Genomic DNA, 22,687 nt, shown 5'->3' on the forward strand with positions numbered 1-22,687 from the left:
TTGCGTCTCATACACAGCAGGACCGGCCCCACTGAAGGGGACACGGGCACAGACTCAGAGAAGACCGTGGGGCCCAGAGAAAATGCAGAGAGATGAAGGGCCAGCCGGGGAGGACCCGTCCTCTGACCGCGCCTCCTCCAGAGACGGGGAACAGCCTGAGTCTTAGATGATGACACCTTTCTTCTGTCTCATCTGCATAGGTTTCCAGACCCAGGGGTGAGGCGCAGAACCACCCGCCGGAGGTCAGGGCTGGGTCCTCAGGACCACAGGCTCCCCATTCTCTAGTTGTGAGGCCAGGACGCCCCACGGCAGCAGCAATGGATCTGCAGGCACTTGTGTCCACGAGGTCATTACCCTCCACCAGCGCGTCCCTAGCTGAAGCTTATTTCCAATCACAAAGTTCCTTCTTGGTGGGTGGAATCTCCTGCTTTCATGGAGGTGGCTGAGGGGGCGGCCTCACCCTTCCTGCTGGCCACATCCCAGCCAGGCTCCAGTCTTCTGGGGCCCGGACACGCTGAGGGCTCTCTTCCCAGCTTCCCTGGCTGGCCGCTGTCATAGCCCAGCTCCCACACAGACCTCACACAGACCTCACAGGTGCAGGCCCTGGCCATGCAGGAAGGCCCAGTTCTGTCCATTTCTGACTGCTGCTCTTGTCCCTGTGGAGGAGGGTGGGTTCCCCCACAAGGCATGACCCAGAAGTCAGTGTGGGGGCTCAGGAGGCAGAGACAGGGCTCCCAAGAGCTAATGTGGGACAGGGAAAGAGGAGGGAGGGCTGTGATCCCACTGCTAGCTGCACTCAAGGCAGCAGAGGGCCCGTCCCTGGCTTTCCTGAAGCTTCTCTGTGAGGAGTCCCTTCCTCTCTCTCTTTCCCAGTGACCTGTGACATCAGAACCCTCCATCTGCGGTAGGCCCAGAGGGGGAATTTATCGCCAGCTCCTGATAGCTTTCGTTTAGCTTTTAGGAAAAGCTGTGAGATGCTCTGGTTCTGGCCAAGGAGATGGAGCTGGCACATCCCACCTACCCGCAGCCACCAGCTACAAGAAGCCCCTGGACACAGCTCTTAGGAGGCCAGAGGGGCACTGAGAGGAGGGCAAACTGGCCAGGGGCCTCAGCGCACGGGAAGACCATTCCACTTGCAGCAGAGCGGCAGTGTCACACCCTGACCCAGCTACCGCCACGTAAGCCCTTCCTTCCCCTCCCCAGTGCTGCTGCCTCCTAGGAGACTTTCCAGGGCCCCCTGCCCTAAGCAAGCCCTGCCTGGGCTCTAGACACAGAGAGTGGAGCCCCAGCTCTCCAACCAGCACTAGCAAGCGGAAGCAGCAGCCTGTCCAGAGAGGGGGATGTGGAGAACAGAGCCCCCTAAACCCTGGGCGAAGTGCTGGGCTCACCCCCAAGGAGCCCCTGTGGGAGACTGGCCAGAAGCACAAGCAGAGGCTCTGAGAACAGAAGGTGGTGGTGCACCCGCCAGCCTTCACACTGGCTCGGGGGAGCACCCAAGTGCAGCAGACCAGTGCAGTGAGGCAGAGGCCTCGAGAACTAGGTTAGCACTCAGACGCAGCCGGGAAGAGGGCCAGGACGTGCTCTGAATACCAGCACACTGAGCCTGCAAAAGTAAGAGATGTAAATGGGAACCAGATCATCGTAAATCCCGAAATATGGGACACAGTCCAAAACGACCAGGCGCACCAAAGGCCAGGAGGCCTCAACTGGGACAGGAGAAGACAGAAACGACACCAGGGCACAGACGCTGCAAGCCCTTGACAAGGTATCAAAGCAGCGGTTCACAGCCAGCCAGAAGCAGCCATCACAGGAAGGTACCAAAACAGGGGTCCACAGCCGGCCAGAAGCAGCCATCACGGGTAGTCTTGAAGGAAATGTAGAAATAAAATAACTAAAACAAAAACCTCTCTGGGTGGGGTTAGGAGCAGAGTCAAGAAGACAGAGGAAAGAGCCAAAGACCTTGAAGACAGATCAAAAGAAGCTACTTGATCTGAGCATCAGAGGAGAAAAACGGTTAAAACACAAGCGATGTCCCAGAGACTTTGGGGATGATAATAAGAGGTCTAACACCTGCGTCTGTGAGTTTCCACAAAAGAAGAAAGAATACAGGGCCAAGAGAGTATTTGAAGAAATAAAGGCTGAGACCTTCCCAAACGTGGTAAAAACATACATACGGACATATATGTAAAATAAACCTGCAGATTCAAGAAGATGAGAAAACCCCAAACAAGATAAACTCAAAGGAATTCATGCCCAAACATTCCAGAATCAAATTTCTAAACACTGAAGATGACGGGAAATCTTGAACACAGTCAGAAACAATGCACGCCTACTTGAGAGCAATTCGAAGTCCGGATTTCTCATTAGACACAATGGAGGCCAGAGGGAAGTGGCCAATGTTTCAAGTGCTGAAATGAAAGGGCTGTTAAGACAGAATGGTACATCCAGCAACATGTAGCCTTCAGAAAAAAGGCAAAGACATCCTTCAATATAGGAAAACTCAGAGAATTTAAGAACCATTATTAAAGCAACTCTTTACACAGAAAGGAGAGGACACCAGGAGGAAGCCTGGAACACCAGGATGAGGGAATAGTTTCAAACACCGGGTCTGACAGTTGAAAACAAAACCAACGCTGTGTGAGGGGGGGCTTCAAAGTAAGCAGGGGCTCCAGGCGGGGTGGGTGGGGCTCCCAGGTGCCAGGCCTGGGCACACACCTGCCGCAGCTCCCTGCTGGAGGCTGCCCAGGATCTTCTCGCCCAAGAGGCGAATCAGTCGAGTCACAACCTGGGGGCAGAGAAAGAACAGAGACCTCAACCACACACTGTAAACCATAAAGCCAAGCACCTTAGATCCATGGTTTCAAAACTGCCTCGGCTGTACACTGCTCCGGGCAGTGGATGGTAACACGGCCGCTGTCTGGTCACAGACGGGTGGGCAGGCACGTGGCCTGCGATCTTGCCCTGGCTGAGGGCCCCTGTCTTCTCCAGGCAGGAAACGGACAAATGGGGAAGCCACAACCCCCAAAGGCAGACCACAAGGGACGTCCCCAGAGCCAAGGGTCATTGTGGGCTGCTGAGTGCCAGCTCTGGCCAGACATGGGCTGGTACTACATGACATCCACGAAGAACTACCTTTTAAATATAATAATGCTAGTTTGGTTATATTAATTCTAATTTTTTTGAGTTGCAGACTCAAGTAAATAAAGTTGAAATGTCAAAGTATGTATAATTTACTTCTAAGCGCTTTTGCATGAGGATAAACTCAGTTGAAAAGTCTTTTAATTGCTACAGTTTGCAAGATGGCAGAGAAGGAAACAGGAAACCTGCTTTTGTGGCTCTTGCATGCTGTACAGAATCAGTTTTGAAAAGAGAAGCCGTTGTCAGCTTACTCCAATCACACATATTTATTGCATTAATAGTTGACCTGCTATAACTATGGTACTAAAAGAAATGATCCATTTTCTGTTATTTTTATCAAGTTTTGGTATTAAAGTCACATTAACTTCATAAATAACTTGGGGGCTGCTTCACTTGTTCACACACGGGCTCACAGGGACGGATCAGGCCTAAGCCTTCAGAGGGGCCACTCCTGTGACTCTCCAGTAGCAGCCCTGCCTCTTCCTCCAAAGTGCTAAGGTGCAGGCTCTCCATTTCCCTGTCTGCACTCTCAAGACTCAGAAGCAGGGAAGTGACATCAGAAAACCAGAAGCAGGGCAGGCTGCCCTCATTCTGCCTCCCGGCTGACTGCCAGGCACTGCAGTCCTGCCCTGAAGCCGGCGGAGACTGCTGTCTGGGGAAGCGGGGGCCGGCCCTCCTCCTGCAGCCTGCCTGATGGGAGCAGTCTTGGTCTTGACCCGGTTCTGGCATTCTGACTTCACAATTTCACAGCTCTCACCTGTGGGTACTGGCGCTTGATGGAGTTCAGGGCTCCTTCGGGAAGCTTGGCCAGCTCTGAGTCCCGAATAGCATGCACTGTGGTTGCCCTGGCCTGGTGGGTGAGTGTCTCCACCTGGGGACGGGAGCTGGTGCTATGGCCACAGGCTGACCCCAGGGCCCGGAGGCAGGCCTGAGAGCAGGGTCCCAGGGCCCCTCCAGAGCAGGAGGAAACGGGGCTCACCCAGCACCCTGCGCTGAGGAAGGAAGCATCAGCGAGAGCTGTGGGCCTGCCACCAGCAGCCCAGATAGGCCAGGGCCTCATCCTCCCCACCGAGGGCCTCGGGGTCTCGGAGGAACCACCGTCCCAAAGGTGGCTGCCGAACCCACCCTAGGCCTGCTCTCCTGGGAGGCGGCCTGTGGGAAGCAACTCCTGGGATATTCTACTGCCTGTGCCTCTGCCCACGTGGGCGCCCAAGGTGGGAAGAGAAAAGGTGTGAGGGGATGGGCACGGGGAGTAGGGGGAGGAGCAAGAAAGGGAGTGGGCGGGGAGGGGCGGCGTGTGGGCCGGAAGGGAGGAGGGGGTAGAGGTGGGGCGGGAAGGGGAGGGGCGGGGCGGGAAAGGCAAGGGAGAGGGGAGAGGAGGGGTGGGGTGGGGAGGATGGGGGCATGGTGTGGGCGCCATGGGAGGGGAGGGGAGGGCGTGGCGGCCCTACCACGCCCACGAGGTCTCCGCGGCCGTACTCGCCCGCCAGGCGCTTCTTGCCGTCGTCCTTCTGGATCACAGCGCGCAGGCGGCCGCTGAGCACGATGTAGGTGCAGTCGGACTTGTCCCCCTGCCTGCGGGACAGAGGCTGTGGGGGTGGGCGGGGCACCTGGCTGGAAGCCCTTGGCTACCAGAGTCAGCGAAACAGAAAAAGGAATCTATTCTTCTCACTACATGTTTTTGTTTTAGAAAATCGTTATTTTCTATTAAAAAACATGTATACTAACACATAAAGGGTTTATTGTGATTTTTAAATAAACGGTCAATAATGATCTTAGTTTTCATTTTTAAAACCATGAAAACTGGTAGCTCTAAGCCGGGTCTGAGTTGACTCATTGGAAAAGACCCTGATGCTGGGAGGGATTGGGGGCAGGAGGAGAAGGGGACGACAGAGGATGAGATGGCTGGATGGCATCACTGACTCGATGGACGTGAGTCTCAGTGAACTCCGGGAGTTGGTGATGGACAGGGAGGCCTGGCGTGCTGCGATTCATGGGGTCGCAGAGTCGGACACGACTGAGCGACTGAACTGAACTGAAGCTGGGTCTGACCCAGCGAGCGTGGACGCCTGAATTCAGCCGCTAGGACACGGGCCTGAGGCCGCCCATCTGAGCCCGCACCTGGCACACGAACAGCTTCCTGGACGCGGCCTCCACGCGGCTCCGCTGGGCCCCGTGGAGACTGTGCAGGTGAGGAGGCAGCGCGCCTGAGGGCAGTGTGCGCATGGAAGCTAGGAGGCCGCTGTGAGGCCTCTGCCTGTGCCACCCCCGAGGCAGAGCAAAGCGGCCCTCCTCTGTGCCCGCGGCCAAAAGGCGGGCCTTGCCCGGACGTGGTGCGGCCGGAAGGCGGGCCTCACCTGTATATGGCGCGGCCGGCCTCCACCTCCATCCAGTCCAGGGCGAAGTCGATCTGCCGCACGAAGGAGGACACCCGCCTCACCACGGTGTGCGCCACGCTCAGGACCACGGCTGGCTGCCTCCGCATGATGCTGCAGGGCATCCTGGAGTCATTCCCTGCCCCAGCTCCCTGGCCGGTCCCGCCAGCCTCCACCCCTTCACTCCAGGCAGCAGGTGCCCCCCGTCCCCACTTATCACAATGCCCACTGAGCCAAGGGTGAGACCAGAGCACAGACTCTGGTCAGCTACCTGTTCCCCGGCCCCCTGGGTATGCCCAGTGGCCAGCGACCCTGGGAGGGCTGTCGGAGCCCCTCCACAGTAGTCATCACCACCCACAGTGTCCTGGGAGCACATGCCATGTGTAAGGGCCCAGTGCTCGCAGTGGGTCAAACCCCAGCCCCCCAGGATGTGCCAGAAGACTAGAGCAGTGGGGGTGCATGGGAAGGTGTGGCTGAGGGGTCAATGGCAGAGACTGTGGAGGCTTGGCACCCGGAAAGCCACTGGGCCCAGCAGAAGCGTCAGCTGCTGTCCCCTGATGCCACTGTGAACCAGGCTGGGGCTGTGGAGCCAAGCAGGTCCCTGCTATGGTGTGGAGGCCTCTGGAGGGCAGCTCCAGGGGTGTGCTCAGCTCCTGGCTGCACTGGGCCACAGAGAATGCGGGGCCTGGGGGGCTCGGGACTCCACCAAGCAATGGGCAGATGAAGTCACCAGTCTCTGAGACGACTAAGGCGGGAGCAGGGGCAGGTCAGGGAAACGTAAAGTTCTGCTTTGGGTGACATGTGGGAGCCCCTGAGGACCCCAGGGGATGTCAGGACAGCAGCTGACACGAGCCTCACCTCCAGAGGGAAGGGACTAGTGCACAGGGTCCCTTGGGACGTCAGCCAAGGCACCGCTGTGAGCGCACACACGCGGACGCTCACACGGACACACGGAGACACACAAGTACACGCACACGCATGCACATGGCACAGATACAATCACAAGCAGGCCCCGGGCCCACGTGGAGGCACGCACACGCACTGCAGACAAGCGCAGGCGGCCACCAGGGAGCCGCGCGGAGCGGTGGCCAGCAGGGCACTCACTCGTAGAAGTGCGCCTTGGAGATGGACAGGAAGCTGCAGTCCCGGTTGGCCCTGATGGTGAAGATGAGGGGCTCACCCGTGAGCACCGCCAGCTGGCCCACCATCTCACCGGGCCGTGCCATGAACAGGAACGTGTCCTCCTCGCTGTCAATCTTCCGCTGGTACACATGCAGCAGCCCCGAGACCACGAAGAGGATGCTCGTGTCCTGACGAAACACAGACACGGGCGGAGCTGGCAGCGCCCCCGAGCCCGGGCCAGCAGTGGGCAGGCCGCCACGCTGCCTTCACTGCACGGCTCCGGCAACCGGCCCCAGGCCCAGACTTGCTGGGAATGTTGGTCACTTATCACCAGCTGTAGGGCACGAGCCCGCTCTGCGCCTCCGGTCCACGGCAGCCGCCCACGCCGGAGGCACCTACACATCGAGTTGCTCCCCACAAACATGCCAGCAGCTCAGCACTGTGCAAGGCGGAGACACGAGCTCGCCCCTGAAAGCGGCTAAAGCCTGCGGTACAACACCCCCCCTCCCCCGCCGCCCCCGCCCCGGCACACAGCACATATTCTCAGGGCCCAGCGTTCGCAGATGTGCCTGTGAAACCAGTCTGAAGCAACCCCTGTCAGGACCCTTCCTCATGTGCTCACCCCACCCCGTGGGACCCCTCTCACTGGTCTGAGCAGAAAAGGGTGTGTCAGAAATGGAAAAAATGCAAAGCAGCTGTGCCAGGCCCCGCAGGGCTCTAGGGGCTGGGGGCAGGCGGAGGCGGCCCCTGCTCCAGCGTGGCCTCTTGAGGGTACTGGGTGCTGTGGAAGACCCAGGACAGGCTTTCCCACAGGGCCCGATGGCCGGGGGCCAGCCAGCAGCCCGCCTCCCTCAGGAAAAGGACAGGCCTTTCCCCTGTCTTGTCCCCAGAGAACAAGAGAAAGGACAGAGGGGAGGGGAAGAGGCCCGGGAGGGTCCCCACCAGGCTGGCTCTCCGTGCCCCCCACCCAGCCCCCCAGGGATGCTAGGTGGTCTGCCTCCTCAGCACTGGCCCCAGTGGCCGTGCTCCGGGGAACCACACAGAAAGGGGACCCAGGTCAGCCTGCTCGCTCACCAAGGAAGGCCTCCTCAGCACTGCTGCTCGCCCGGCAGATGAAGGACTCCTGCCCCCAGCTGGCACAGGGCTGGGGGGCGGCCTCACCACAGGAGGCCGAAGAGACAGCCTCTGCCGCCCGGCAAAGCAGGGTTCTAGGGAGCAGGAACTACACGCATTTGTGCTCACTCAGTCGTGTCCGACACTCTGCAGCCCCATGGACTGTAGCCCACCAAGCTCCTCTGTCCACAGGGTTTCCCAGGCAAGAGTTCTGGAATGGTTGCCACCTCCTGCTCTGGGGATCTTTCCGACCCAGGGACTGAGCCCAGGCCTCTTGCATCTGCTGCGCTGGCAGGCAGATTCTCTGCTACTAGCCTCAGCTGGGAAGTCCCGCGTGCATTTATGAGAAACAAAATTATGTTTCATCTATATTAGGTTTGAGGACTGAGCAAACACAGTGCTTCCTCCTGTACCTGACTTCCTGAGTGAGACTGGTAACAGCAACGTGGATGTGCAGACGGACACGCCCATGCTGGGCTGGACAAAGCCACCCCAGGAAGAGGGCGGGCTCACTGACCGTCAATAGGCCTGCAGACGGCTGCACAGGCCTGAGGGCAAGAGCCCGTCCGCGCTGAGTGCCAGCGGACCGCACGCCGTGTGTCCACTGGGACCAGAGGGCCACGGGGAGGCTGTCTGCTCTGAGCTCCGCCCAGTGCCAGTGCTGGGGTCCGGGAGGTCTGGGTTCCGGGTGGGCCACTCTCACAGACTCCGCCTTCCCTCACCTGGTCTCCCTGCCTCAACACCACCGTGCCCCCTGGGACGTGGAGAAGCGCCACCCGGCCATCTAACAGCGAAGGGTCCTAGAAACGGAAACACAGGGTCAGGACAGGGAGCACAGAGAGACAGGCTCATGTGGAGGCTGCACATGGCCCCCAGGTGGACGCATGGCCACAGGGTGTCGCCAGCCCTCGGAGGACCACCCGTGGAGACAGGCGTGGAGGGTGCCGTCGGCGACAAGCTGGTACTGTTGGCGCAGGACAGACGGACATCAGTGCGACAGCTGCAAACAGACACGCGCGCCACCACTGCGTGCAGCCACGCGATGGAGAGAGGCCGCCGCTGCCGCGAGAGGGCGGCCGGCTGGCTGTGAGGCGCAGGCCTGGCGGGCAAGCGTCCTGGTCGGGCGCCCTGTCCCTACCAGCTGCGCTAGGAGCCCTTCACAGCATACTCAGGAGCACACCCAGGGTCTTGTGAGGAGAGAAACCCGCCAAGTGAGCACTGAGGGTGTGGAAACGCCAGCTGTGCTCACAGCTCATGGTGACAGTAGAACAGAAACATTGAGGAAACGCACTAGTCGCCTCTGGAGAGGCGTTTGTGCGTACAAAGCCACTGCAGCTGTGTCCGCTCTTTGCAACCCTGTGGACCACAGCCCGCCAGGCTCCTCTTCCCGTGGAGTCTCCAGGAAGAGTACTGGAGTGGGCTGCCGTGCCCTCCTCCGGGGCGTTCCCGACCTGGGACCGAACCTGCGCCTCTCGTGCCCCCTGAAGCGCAGGCGGGCTCTTTACCACTAGCGCTGCCTGGGGAGAGGACGCGCACGGTGCCCAAATCACCAGTGCCAGCCCTGCAGAGCCAAGGTGGCAGGAGTCTAAGCCCGGGCTTTGGGGCTGCCAGCCGACACCCACAGAGGAAGATGGACGCCACTGCCTCCTGACCAAGAGCGAGACCTGCGCCCGGTGCCCCCACCACGGGGGGCGGGGGCCAGCCCAGCTCCCAGACATGAGGATGATGCAGTCTCTGGATAAAGGACGACAGGGGCTTTAGAGAAGAGGCCGGAGAGCCCACCAGCCCCCACCACTCAGCACCTTCAGGAGCAACCTGGACAGGAAAAGACTGAAGGACTGTTGTTGCCTTTGGGGGGACAGGAGCCTGCGTTGTGTTTAAGCAGCCTGCGTCTTTTCGGGAGGAATACTGAAGCGGTTGCTAAAACGGGACGCTGGGCGCTGCGCAGGACGCCGTGGGGGCAGACGGGCTGCATGAGCTCATCGGCTCTGCAGGATGGCGGGGCCCACCCTCCTCTCCTCTGCCCGTCTTGTATGGTCTCATAATACAAGTTGGTTGTTTTTTGTCTTTCAAGAGAGACTGAAGAGATAGAGCGCCACCCACAGCGCGTGGACTCACTCAGACCCTGACTCGCAGGCGGGAACGGGTGGCCCTGACTCACAGCCGGGAACAGGAGGCTGCAGACAACACGGAGACTCGCCGCCTCTGCGCCAGCAAGGAGGGAGCCGGGAAGACTCCACTAGTCCTAATAAGGGACGCTGAAAACCCTGAAAGGTCAACAGCTCTCAGACCCACGAGAGACGTGCTCGCCTACCCCCGTGGAGAGGTGGGGTGCAGTAACGAACCCCACAGAGGGAAACCTCCACGGGCCCCAAGTGTGGAGGCTCAAGGAACAAGTCTGAGAGATGAAAACTCCAGGGACAGGTCACAGGCCCTCAGCCTTGTGAGGTTCTCCTCCAGGCGCTCTACCAGGTTCCGCAGAAACAGCAGAGAAAAATCGCCTCGGGCCTCCAGGAGGGGAGAGGAAAGGAACCTCTGTGAACTGGTCAACAAGGCCTGCCCTCAGGGGAAACTAGTTGACCAGAGCCCCACATGCTAGAGTCCATCTGAGCCTAACTGCCAGTGGTGGGGGCAGAGAACGCCAGCTCCAGCCTCTCCCACCGTCCTGTCTCCTTGAGAGGTCAGGGGTGAGACCAGGGAAGGTCACAGTCCAGAAGCACAGACACACTAAAGACGGAGACCTCTCGGCCCACACGCCTCACCACCTCATCACCAAAGAACTGGTGCAGCATGTCTTCCATCAAGAAAAAATTACATGGCATACTAAAAGGCAAAAAAAAAAATAATGTGAAGAGACAGAACAAGCACCAGGGTCAGACATGGCAAGGATGTTGGAATTATCCGACTGGAATTTAAAATAATTATGGTTAATATGCTAAGACTCTTGAGAGTCCCTTGGACTGCAAGGAGATCCAACCAGTCCATTCTGAAGGAGATCAGCCCTGGGTGTTCTTTGGAGGGAATGATGCTAAAGCTGAAACTCCAGTACTTTGGGCACCTCATGCAAAGAGTTGACTCCATGGAAAAGACCCTGATGCTGGGAGGGATTGGGGGCGGGAGGAGAAGGGGATGACAGAGGATGAGATGGCTGGATGGCATCACTGACTCGATGGACGTGAGTCTCAGTGAACTCTGGGAGCTGGTGATGGACAGGGAGGCCTGGCGAGCTGCGATTCATGGGGTTGCAAAGAGTTGGACACGACTGAGCGACTGAACTGAACTGAAATGAATATGCTAAGGCTCTAAAGGGAAAGGAGACAGCATGTAAAAACAGATGGGCACTGTAAACAGAGAGATGAAAACTCTAAGGAAGAACAAAAGGAAATGCTGGAGGCCAAAACCGCTTAATAGAAACAAAGAGCGCTTCTGATGAGCTTATCAGGAGCCTTGACACAGCTGAGGGAAGAAGCTGAGCTCGAAGATACATCAACAGAAAGCTCCAAACAGAAAAGGAAACAGGAAAACGACTGATAAAAACGAGAGCAGAAGTGCGAGGCCAGGGAGCAACTATAAAGGTACAACGTGCATAATGGGAATCCAGAAGGAAAAGAAAGGGACAGAAGCAATGCCTGAAGCAATAATGAATGAGGTTAGTGTCAGGCCAGGGCACAGATCCAGGAAGCTCAGAGGACACCGACCAGGATAAATGTCAAAAAACGACACTGGGCAGCCCATACGCAAACTACAGAAAACCAAAGATGAAGACAGCCCTGGAGGAAGCCAGAGGTAGCACTTGATTTGCAGAGGAACAAAGATAAGACTTACTTCAGACTTCTCCGAAACCATGCAGGCAGGAGGAGAGCAGCAGAGTGTTTGAGAGAAAAACCCATCAACGTAGAAGTCTATGCCCTGTGAAGCTATTCTTCAGAAGTGAAGGAAAAACAGGTGCTCTCAGAGGAACAGAGACTGAGGGAGCGTGCCACCTGTAGACCTAGATATGCTGGAGGAAGCTCCTTAGAGAGAAGCTAATGCTGTAGGTCAGAGCCTTAGATCTACATAATACAGAAGGGAGAACGCTGGGAGAGGAAAAGTGAAGATAAAATAAAAGCTTGAATTGTTCTTAATCTCACAGGGAAGTTTGTTTAAAATAACACTAGCAACAATGCTTTAGATCATGTGGCTTATATGAGCGTGAAATGAAGGCCATCAGTGATACGTACAGGGATGGGAGGGAGAGCGGGACTATTTTGTTATTATAGGCACTCACACTACCCACAAAGCAGACAGTGTTTAAAAGGGAAACTCTCTTTCTGGCTGCACACTGAATACCTCTGACACCACATCCTCCTCCAACTCCTCAGGCGCCACGTGTCCCAGACTCAGTTCTGACACTAACTACCTGGCTTTGTCACCAGACCCACAGGTCAAGGGCTCAGTCCCGCAAGACTGCCCCTTGTCAGACACCAACTGCAAGAAGAGGGTCCTCAGGCTGCCCACGCTTCTGTCTAACCTGGCAACACATCAGGAGTTCCCACAACTGTAATTGGCCAGAATGGCTCACATAACTCAGGAAAACACTGATGTTTACTAGTTCATTATACAGTTGACCCTTGAACAACATGGCTTTGAAAGCATAGGTCCACTTAAATGTGGATTTTTCTCAATAAATACATATAATACTACATGATCTGTGGTTGGTTGAATACTGTGTACACAGAGAAAGTGAAAGTCGCTTTTCTGGCATTCCCATTATGCATGTTGTACCTTTAATAGTTGCCCCATGGCCCTTACATGTTCTTATATGCAACTCCATTGCATGTTCTTAGCTAAGATCCCACATGCCTCACAGTCAAAAAACCAAAACATAAAACAAGAAATATTGTAACAAATTCAATACTTTAAAAAATGGTCCACATCCAAAAAACAAAAAACTTTAAGAAAAACTAAATATTTCAAATCCTAAAAAATGATGCTGTCAAAGTGGGGCACTCAATATGCCAGCAAATTTGGAAAACTCAGCAGTGGCCACAGGACTGGAAAAGGTCAGTTTTCATTCCAATCCCAAAGAAAGGCAATGCCAAAGAATGCTCAAACTACCGCACACTTGCACTCATCTCACACGCTAGTAAAGTCATGCTCAAAATTCTCCAAGCCAGGCTTCAGCAATATGTGAACCGTGAACTTCCAGATGTTCAAGCTGGTTTTAGAAAAGGCAGAGGAACCAGAGATCAAATTGCCAACATCTGCTGGATCATCGAAAATGCAAGAGAGTTCCAGAAAAACATCTATTTCTGCTTTATTGACTATGGCAAAGCCTTTGACACAAAGCCAAAGCTTTTGTGTGGGTCACAACAAATTGTGGAACATTCTTAAAGAGATGGGAATACCAGACCACTTGACCTGCCTCTTAAGAAATCTGTATACAGGTCAGGAAGCAACAGTTAGAACTGGACATGGAACAACAGACTGGTTCCAAATAGGAAAAGGGGTACGTCAAGGCTGTGTATTGTCACCCTGCTTATTTAATTTATATGCAGAGTACATCATGAGAAATGCTGGGCTGGAGGAAGCACAAGCTGGAATCAAGACTGCTGGGAGAAATATCAATCACCTCAGATATGCAGATGACACCACCCTTATGGCAGAAAGTGAAGAAGAACTAAAGAGCCTCTTGTTGAAAGTGAAAGAGGAGAGTGAAAAAGTTGGCTTAAAACTCAACATTCAGAAAACTAAGATCATGGCATCTGGTCCCATCACTTCATGGCAAATTGATGGGGAAACAGTAGCAGACTTTATTTTTTGAGGCTCTAAAATCACTGCAGATGGTGATTGCAGCCATGAAATTAAAAGACACTTGCTCCTTGGAAGAAAAGCTATGACCAACCTGGACAGCATATTAAAAAGCAAAGACACTACTTTGTCAACAAAGGTCCGTCTAGTCAAAGCTGTGGTTTTTCCAGTGGTCATGTATGGATGTGAGACTTTATAAAGAAAGCTGAGCACCAAAGAACTGATGTCTTTGAACTGTGGTGTTGGAGAAGACTCTTGAGAGTCCCTTGGACTGCAAGGAGATCCAACCAGTCCATGCTAATGGAAATCAGTCCTGAGTGTTCATTGGAAGGACTGATGTTGAAGCTGAAACTCCAATACTTTGGCCACCTGATGCAAAAAGCTGACTCACTGGAAAAGGCCCTGATGCTGGGAAAGACTGAGGGCAGGAGGAGAAGGGGATGACAGAGGATGGGATGGTTGGATGGCATCACCGACTCAATGGACATGAGTTTGAGTGAACTCCAGGTGTTGGTGATGGACAGGGAGGCCTGTCGTGTTGCAGTCGATGGGGCTACAAAGAGTTGGACACGGCTGAGCGACTGAACTGGACTGAAATGGATGGGGGACAGTTATCTGGTGGACCAGTGGCTAAGACTCTGCTCCCAGTGCAGGGGGCTCGGCTCCATCCCCTGGTAAGGGGACTAGATCCCACAGGCCGCAACCACAGACGCCAAGAGCCACAACAAAGATCGATGGCCTTGCCACAACCAAGACCTGACACAGCCAAACACGTAAACAGATTCAAAACAGAAAAAGCAGATGGGCAGGGAAAGCCCACCATACTAACACTGATCAAAAGAAAGCAGGAGGAGCGACAGGAACTTCAGACTTCAGAAAAGGGATATTCTGGGGGATAAAGAAGGGTATGGTATGCATATAATGATAAAGGAGGCAATTCTCCAAGAAGACATAATAATCCAATGTTGTTGTTGTTGTTCAGTCACTCAGTCATGTCCAACTCTTTCTGACCCCATGGACTGCAGCACGCCAGGCTTCCCTGTCCTTCACTCTCTCCCAGATTTTGCTCAAACTCATGTCCATTGAGTCAGTGATGCCATCCAACCATCCCATCCTCTGTTGTCCCCTTCTCCTCCTGCCTTCAGTCTTTCTCAGCATAAGGGTCTTTTCTAATGAGTCAGCTCTTCACATCAGGTGGCCCAAGTATTGGAGCTTCAGCTTCAGCATCAGTCCTTCCAATGAATATTCAGGACTTATTTCCTTTAGGATTGACTGGTTTGATCTCCTTGCAGTCCACGGGACTCTCAAGTCTCCTCTAACACCACAGTTCAAAAGCATCAATCCTTCAGCACTCAGTCTTCTTTATGGTCCACCTCTCACATCCATACATGACCATTGGAAAAACCATAGCTTTGACTACGTGGACGTCTGTTGACAAAGTAATGTCTCTGCTTTTTAATATGCTGTCTAGGTTTGTCATAGGTTTTCTTCCAAGGAGCAGGCATCTTATAATTTCATGGCAGTAGTCACCATCTGCAGTGATTTTGGAGCCCAAGAAAACAAAGTCTGCCACTCTCTCCATTGTGTAACAATCCAACACATAATGCATGAATGCTTAATCACAGACCATCAAAGCACACGAGACGAAAACTGACAGAACTGTGAGGAAAAGCAGCTGGATCCACTACACAGCTGGGAACGTCAACACCCTTCTCTCAGAGACAGACAGACCCAGCAGACAGAGAATCTGTAAGAGTGTAGTTGAACTCAGTAATATAAGCTTCTGCCTTAGGAAACTAAAGAAAGAAAAGCAAATTAAATCCAAAGTAAGTAGGAAAAAAGAAATAATAAAAATGAGAGCAGAAATCAATGAAACTGCAAACAGGAAATCAATAGAGAAAGATCAGCAAAACTGAAAGCTAGTTCTTTGAAAAGATCAATAAAATTGATAAGCCTCAAACTTCTAGTGACTAAGCCTCTGCACTTGCAATACAGGCAGTGTGGGTTTGACCCCTGGCTGGGGAATTAAGATCCCACATGCCAAGTGGGGCGACCAAAAAAAATGGACAAACCTCTGTCTCAGCTAACCAAGAAAAAAAGAGATTGGTAACAAATTATTAACATCATAACCAAAAGAGGTGCCATCACTACAGATGCCATGGAAATTAAAAGGGTAGTCAAGGAATACTATAGCAGCTCTGTGCCCACAAAGTTGACCACCTAGATTAAATCAGCCAATTCTCTGAAAGACACAATCTGCCAAAATTCACACAAGAAGAGAGAGACCACCTGAATAGGCCTATATTTATTAGGGAATTAAGTCAACAATTAATAACCCTCAAAACCAGAAAGCACCAGGCCCAGAAGGACCACTGGCAGCTTCTACCAAACATTCAAGGGAGAAAGTGTACCAGTTCTCTGCAAACTCTGTCAGAAAACAGCAGCAGAAGGGATACCACTTAACTTACTCTATGAGGCCAGCATTTTCCTCACACAAACACCAGACAAAGACATTCCAAGAAAAGAAAACCACAGATCAATATCTCTCGTGAACACAGATTCAAAAAATCCTCAGCAAAGCATTTAGCACATTGAATCTAACGACATACCGAAAGGATTATACACAACAAGCAAGCAGGATTTATCCCAGGTGCACAAGGCTGGTCCAACGTCCACACCAACAGGCTAAAGGAGGAGAGTCGCACGATCCGACCAATAAACGCAGGAGAAGCATCTGACAGAACGGTGGCAGCAGGCGTGAAGAACGCCCCGCCGGTGCAGGAGACGAGAGACACTCGGGTGCAACCTCTGCATCGGGAAGAGCCCCTGGAGGAGAGCACGGCAACCCACTTCAGCATTCTTGCCTGGAGAACCCCACGGACAGAGGAGCCTGGCAGGTTACAGTCCATAGGGTCGCACACGGCCAGACACGACTGAAGCGACTGAGCAAGCACACACGCAATGCGCATTCATGACAAGTAAACTATAACGGAGGAGAATTTCCTCAACCTGATAAAGAATATCTACCAAAAAAACTACAGCTAACATCATACTCACTGGTGAGAAAAGCAAAGCCTTCCCACTAAAATCAGGTATAAGGCAAGGATGTCCTCTCTCATCTTTCCTTTTCAACATTATACAACATTTCTTGTAACACAAGAAAAGGAAATAAAAGGCATAAGGATTGGTAAGGAAGACATAAAACTGTTTTTGCTCATGGATAACGTGATTGTCTACAGGAAAAAATTTTAAAAAGAATCAACAACAACAAAAAATTCTTATAACTAATAAGCAATTTTAGCAAGGTTATAGGATGCAAAGTTAACACACAAAAGTCAATTGTTTCCCTAAATACTAGCAATGGATAAGTGGGATTTGAGATTAAAAACACAATAACATTTATATTAGCACGCCTCAAAATGAAATAGTTAAGTATAAATCTAACAAAATATGTACAAGATCTCTATGAAGAAAACTATTTTATGTTTATGGAAAAGAAGACTCAATATTGTCATGATGTCAGCTCTCCCGACTGGACCTACGGATCAGTGCATCTCAGTCACGACCACTGCCAGTTATTCTGTTGTTGTCGTTCAGCTGCTGAGTCGTGTCCGACTCTGAGACCCCATGGACTGCAGCATGCCAGGCTTCCCTGTTCTTCACTATCTCCCAGAGCTTGCTCAAACTCATGTCCATTGAGTCCGTGATGCCATCCGACCATCTCATCCTCTGTCACCCTCTTCTCCTCCTGCCCATGGACAGCAAGGAGATCAAAGCAGTCCATCCTAAAGGAAATCAACTGTGAATATTCACTGGAAGGACTGATGCTGAAGCTGAAGTCCCAATACTTAGACCACTTGATGCAAAGAGCCAACTCATTGGGAAAGTTATACTGTGGATATTGACAAACTGATTGTAAGGTCTACATGGAGAGGCAAAAGACCCAGGCAGCCCACACAGTATTGAAGGAGAGCAAAGTCGGAGGGCTGACAGTATCCACCTACAAGACTTACTGTAGAGCTGCAGTTACCAAGACGGGGGGCGGGCGGGGCGGGCACTGGAGAAGTACTGACAAAGAGGTCAATGCAACAAAACAAAGAACTACAAAACAGACCCCCAGGAAGTGCAGTCAAGTGGTCTTTGATGCAGGAACAAAGGCAGTAGTTAAATGGAGAAAAGAAAGCCTTGTTAACAGATGGTACTGGGACAACTGGACATCCATGTGCAAAAAATTAATCCAGACACAGACCTTTTACTCTTTAAAAAAAATTAACTCAAAATGGATCACAGACCTAAATATAAAATGTAAAGCTATAAAAATGCTAGAAAGATGACCAAAGGAGAAAATCTAAATGACCTGGGATTGGGTGATGGGCAACACATATGTGACACCAAAGCCACGATCCATGAAAGAAAGAATTCATAAGATGGACTTTATTAAAATTAAAAGCTTCTGCTTGGTGAAAGACACTGTCAAGAGAAGGAAAAGACAAACCAGAGACTGGGAGAAAACACTTGCAAAAGACACAGCTGATAAAGGACTTTTATCTAAAAATATAAAGAATACTTAAAACTCAACAATAAGAAAACACTATGTTTTTTTAAAAAGGGGCCAAAGACCTTAACAGACCTCTCACCAAAGAAGAATCACAAATGGCAAGTGAGCACGTGGAAAGATTCTCCCCATCGTGTCATCAGAGAGATGCGAACGACAGCAGTGAGATATCGCTACATGGTTAGCAGACTCGGCCAAGGTCTGCGGCAGCGACGACACCGAGAGCCGGCGAGGACGGGGACGGCTGGGGCGCTCGTTCACTGCCGGCGGGGACGTGGGGACGGCACAGCCAGTCTGGAAGGTGCTGCGGCAGTTTCTTACAAAATAAGCGTTTGATACACTCTTACCATATGATCCTGCCACCACATCCCCTTAGTATTTACCCAAATGAGTTTAAAACTTAGGTCTACACAGGCGCATAGCGCAGCTTTATTCGTAATTGCCTAAAGTTAGAAGGAAGCAAGATGTTCTCCAGTTGATGAATGGACAAATAACCTCTGGCCCCTCCAGACAGTGGAATATTATTAAGCACAAAAAAAGACATGGAAGAAACTTGGACGCAAACCGCTAAGTCAGAGAAGCCTGTCTGAAAAGGTGGCCTACTCTGCATGCTCTGTGCATCGCATGACTCCAGCTCCACGGCGTTCTGGAAAAGGCGGGACTACGGCACCAGTAAAAGGTCAGGGCTTGCTGGAGGCTGGGGAGGGGTGAGCAGGAAAGCACGGGGGACCTTGGGGCAGCAACACCGCTCCGCGTGAAACAGCAACAGTGGGCATGTGTCAGCCCACCCTGTCCAAGCCCACAGACGGCACGGCCGCAGCGAGCCCCACGGGGAGCTGTGGGCTCTGGGGGATGACGTCTCCAGGCAGGTGCCCCAACTGTGACGAGTGTCCCGGCCGCTGACTACAGAGGGGGGGTGCGCGCTCTCCGGGGGGCAGCAGGGACATGGGAAACCTCTGCACCTGCTTCATTTTGTTGTAAACCTACAACTGCTCTTCTCTAAAAAATAAAATCTGCTTTAAAAAAATTTTAATAGTGGAAAAAAAACATTTCATGATGATAGTTGAGGAAACATGAAAACTGGTTGAGTGGATTATGTTTTGAGGCCTTTTCAACACTTGAATTGTGAGAATGATATTATGGCTCTGTTTTGAAACAGGGTCCTTAACCTTTAGAGAGGGATGATGTGGAACGATACAGTGTCTGAAATTTTCCAGGCAGAAGACAACTGGAGGAGGGGTTAGGAGCAAAGTAGTAAAAAGACCAGCTGTGAGCAGAGGATTATCGGTTGGGTGACAGATACCTGGGGGTGCATAAGGTTATTTCCACTATCTTTTTACATGTCTAAAGCTTTATATAATGAATAAGAACATAAAAAATAAATTCTGGATGTACCAATTATTGAATGTGAAAAATAAAATAATACAAATAAGTTTGTTTAAAATTATTAAAATGAGACTGAGAAAATATCAACTAAAATAATCTGAAAATGTTATTGATGGATTAGATAAATAAAATTTTAAGCATAACTGAGGAATTCTGAAGTCCAGCTTTGGGGCATCTGGTTGGCCAAGACTTCTGGCAAAAGTAAAGAGAATGCCTTTCTGAAGGAAACAATGTCACCTTTGGTCTCATATAATTTCTACAAATAAACACCATGTATAGCACAGTTGCCAAGGAAACCCAGGTCCAGTCAGAGGTGAGACTCCACAAGCCAGGGCCAGAGGGGACACAGGAGGCAGAGCGACTCCAAGGGAGGGCCTCCACAGCAGCACGCACGCACGTGGCTGAAGCACACGGCAGCTGGGCTCGAGGCAGCAGAGCCAAGAAGCGGCTGCCAGCATGGCAACGGAGAGCCAGACGCAAGAATTCAATCCCAGCTTTACCAGCAGACCTGCTTCCGTCAGAAGAATTAGTGAACTTAAATAAAAACATCAACATTTCTATTTCTTTCAAAGACTTTTATAAGGAAAATGCAGAAGAAAGCGGAAAAGGCAATGGCACCCCACTCCAGTACTCTAGCCTGGAAAATCCCATGGACAGAGGAGCCTGGTGGGCTGCAGTCCATGGGGTCGCTAGGAGTCAGACATGACTGAGAGACTTCACTTTCACTTTTCACTTTCACGCATTGGAGAAGGAAATGGAACCCACTCCAATATTCTTGTCTGGAGAATCCCAGGGACGGAGGAGCCTGGTGGGCTGCTGTCTATGGGATCGCACAGAGTCGGACACGACTGAAGCGACTTAGCAGCAGCAGTGGTAGAAGAAAGGGTAAGATTCATAATGGATAAATGAGAACATACATTCATTCGAGTCTCTGAGGGAGAAGAGAGGAAATGGACAGAGGCAATTCTTGGAGAGAGAATGCTGACAATTGGTCAACAATGACTGAGAGACAGACTGAAGAGGCCCACAGAGTCTCGGGCACAATGAGTAACAAGAAACCTGTGCTCAGTGCTGTCAAAGCGACACCGCCTGATCCCAGAGAGCCTGTCTTGGCAGCAACAGGGAGAAGACGAGCACGCTCTCCTCCGCAGACGCTCGGGCCAGAGGCAGAGTGCTGCCGCTGACTTGCCACCAGGGACCCAGCCCAGGAGCCGTGAGCTGTCCCTCAGGAGGCTGAGTCCCACAGGAGGAAGGAGTCGCGCGCCAGCCGCAGCCTCCCTCTGCACGCAAGGTAGCTCCCCGCGCCCGAGAACCGGCACGCGTCAGCATCTGAACCAGCCAGCGGAGGCGCCCGTGTGCCCAACGCTGGCCCGAAAGCTGCCCCACTCAGGGGGCTGTGCTGTGCGCGGGTGCAGGCGGCAAAACCTTGGTGGAATCCCCCAGTTCCCGCCCAGGGGGGCCAGGAAAGGAGGCCCCGTGAGCTGAGGGCTGTGGGAGGCCCCGTCCATCCCTGTTTTCTGGGGCTCAAGGAGGGCAGTCCGGCTGCAGAGCTGCGCTGCCCTGTGCGGCACCAGAAGTAAGAGACAAACCGCAGAGGAGTCAGGCCAGATCCCAACAGAGACACTGGAGACAGAGCATGATTCTGAGCCAGCCAGGTAGTCGTGAGCAAAAATACATCAATCCAGTCCTCCCCTGCATCCCGCACAAAAATTAATCCCATCTGTTTTAAAACCTAAGAAAGGTGCAGCAGTAAAGCTTTTTGACAACAATATATAAAAATATTTATGAACCCCAAGTAAGGAAATGTTTCTTAGGCACAAAAAGCACTAACCGTAAGAGAAAAAAGTGATGCTGACTGCATTATGGTTACAAACTTCCATCCACCAAAAAGACCATTCAGAAGGCAAAAAAAGGCAAATCCCAGAGGAGACGACCATGTGCGAGACCTACGCAGCACAGGACTCTAGTTCAGAAACTGGAAGGAAACCCCAGAAGCCTAAAAGTAAATGACAGAGAAATGGGCAGAAGGCTCCACATGCCTCCCCCACCAGAGGCAAAGACAGTAAGATGTGAGAGACTCAGTCCCACTAGCAACCAAGGAGATCGAATTAACGCTAAAAGCCAAGCCCACATCCCCACTTTTATCTAAAATGGAAAAGCCCCCGAATTCTGACTGCTGGCACAGAGCCCTCATCCACTAGCTTGGACAGGACACAGACCACGTGTGACTGAGCTCAGCACTGGCGTGGACGGAGTCTCTGGCCCAGGCAGCAGCGTGGACGCAGACTCGGAAGACACACAGGACGCGTCCCTCTTACCCAGCACACATGTGGGTGCTGGGCAGCCGTCCCCCAGGGAGCACTAACAGTCTAGTCTAGGACAAGGTGGTTTCATGCTTTTGTGTTTAGAAGGCATGCACAGCTCTTTATGTGAAGGGAAAAGATAAATAAAAAACATGTAAGTGATGAACGCACGTTTTTAACCTTTTGTTAGCATCGTGAGTGGTGCCCTGTTCCCTGTGAGCACCCGGAGGGCAAGGACCCCAGACTGCCCTGGGAGGGGGTCTGTGGAACACCAGCATCAGGACCATCAGGACGCCGTCCTGAGCCCTGCCAGGGGGAAGGGGTAGCCATGGCCACTCCTACCCTGGAACAGCTGACTGAAGAAGCGGGACTTCTGAGGACAGGGTCTCCAGGATAGGCAGACGCCCCCCCACCAACCCCAGCCAGAGGAGGCAGCGGGGTCACGCACATCCAGCTTCATCAGGGTGAGCAGGTCCTGTGTGGCGGCTCTGAGGATGGAGTCTGTCTTCTTGCTGGTGACAGACTCGTCCAAGGTACCGTCCGAGTTGGGGAGGACAGCCGATGGGGTCTCTGCAACAACCACACTCTTCTTGGGCTGGAGAAGAACACAGGCAGCGTGATCAGAAGGGTGCAGGTGGCCGGCCAGCCTGGGACCTGACCCAAAACGGGCCAGCAGGGAGCTCCAGCGCAGGGGGCGGGGCGGGGAGCTGCCTACCTTGCTGGCCACAGCGCCCCTGGGGTGCTCCTCTGTGTGTGGCAGGACCCGGGCTCGGTCACACACCACCCTCAGATCTGAGGCGGCACCTGCTGTGGCCCCTGCAAATGGAGGGGAGACTCAGGATGCCACGCTGGTGCCCTGTACACACCGGGTCCTGGGCACCCACCCAGGGCAGGGCTGGCTGAGT

The 22,687-nt window shown here is 52.8% G+C and overlaps 1 protein-coding gene across 5 annotated transcripts in view; it reads right to left on the reverse strand.

Moving 5' to 3' along the window:
* The window catches only part of PNPLA7 (patatin like phospholipase domain containing 7), a 77,224-nt gene that overhangs the window by 23,275 nt on the left and 31,262 nt on the right, over nt 1-22,687 (reverse strand). For 4 of the 5 annotated variants that reach the window (XR_003513597.1, XM_027557004.1, XM_027557005.1 and 1 more), the window contains 8 exons: nt 22,498-22,598; nt 22,231-22,377; nt 8,471-8,548; nt 6,618-6,823; nt 5,496-5,627; nt 4,590-4,713; nt 3,896-4,009; nt 2,716-2,785 (listed from right to left, as the gene is read on the reverse strand). Coding sequence is in view for 4 of the 5 variants with exons in the window: in XM_027557004.1 (XP_027412805.1) it covers nt 2,716-2,785; nt 3,896-4,009; nt 4,590-4,713; nt 5,496-5,627; nt 6,618-6,823; nt 8,471-8,548; nt 22,231-22,377; nt 22,498-22,598 (972 nt within the window). In the remaining variant the exon portion in view is untranslated. The remainder of the gene's footprint in view (nt 1-2,715; nt 2,786-3,895; nt 4,010-4,589; nt 4,714-5,495; nt 5,628-6,617; nt 6,824-8,470; nt 8,549-22,230; nt 22,378-22,497; nt 22,599-22,687) is intronic. The other variant, XM_027557003.1, reaches the window with a different exon arrangement.

Source organism: Bos indicus x Bos taurus, chromosome 11 (genome assembly GCF_003369695.1).
Source record: "Bos indicus x Bos taurus breed Angus x Brahman F1 hybrid chromosome 11, Bos_hybrid_MaternalHap_v2.0, whole genome shotgun sequence".
In the NCBI taxonomy this organism is placed as follows: Eukaryota; Metazoa; Chordata; class Mammalia; order Artiodactyla; family Bovidae; genus Bos; species Bos indicus x Bos taurus.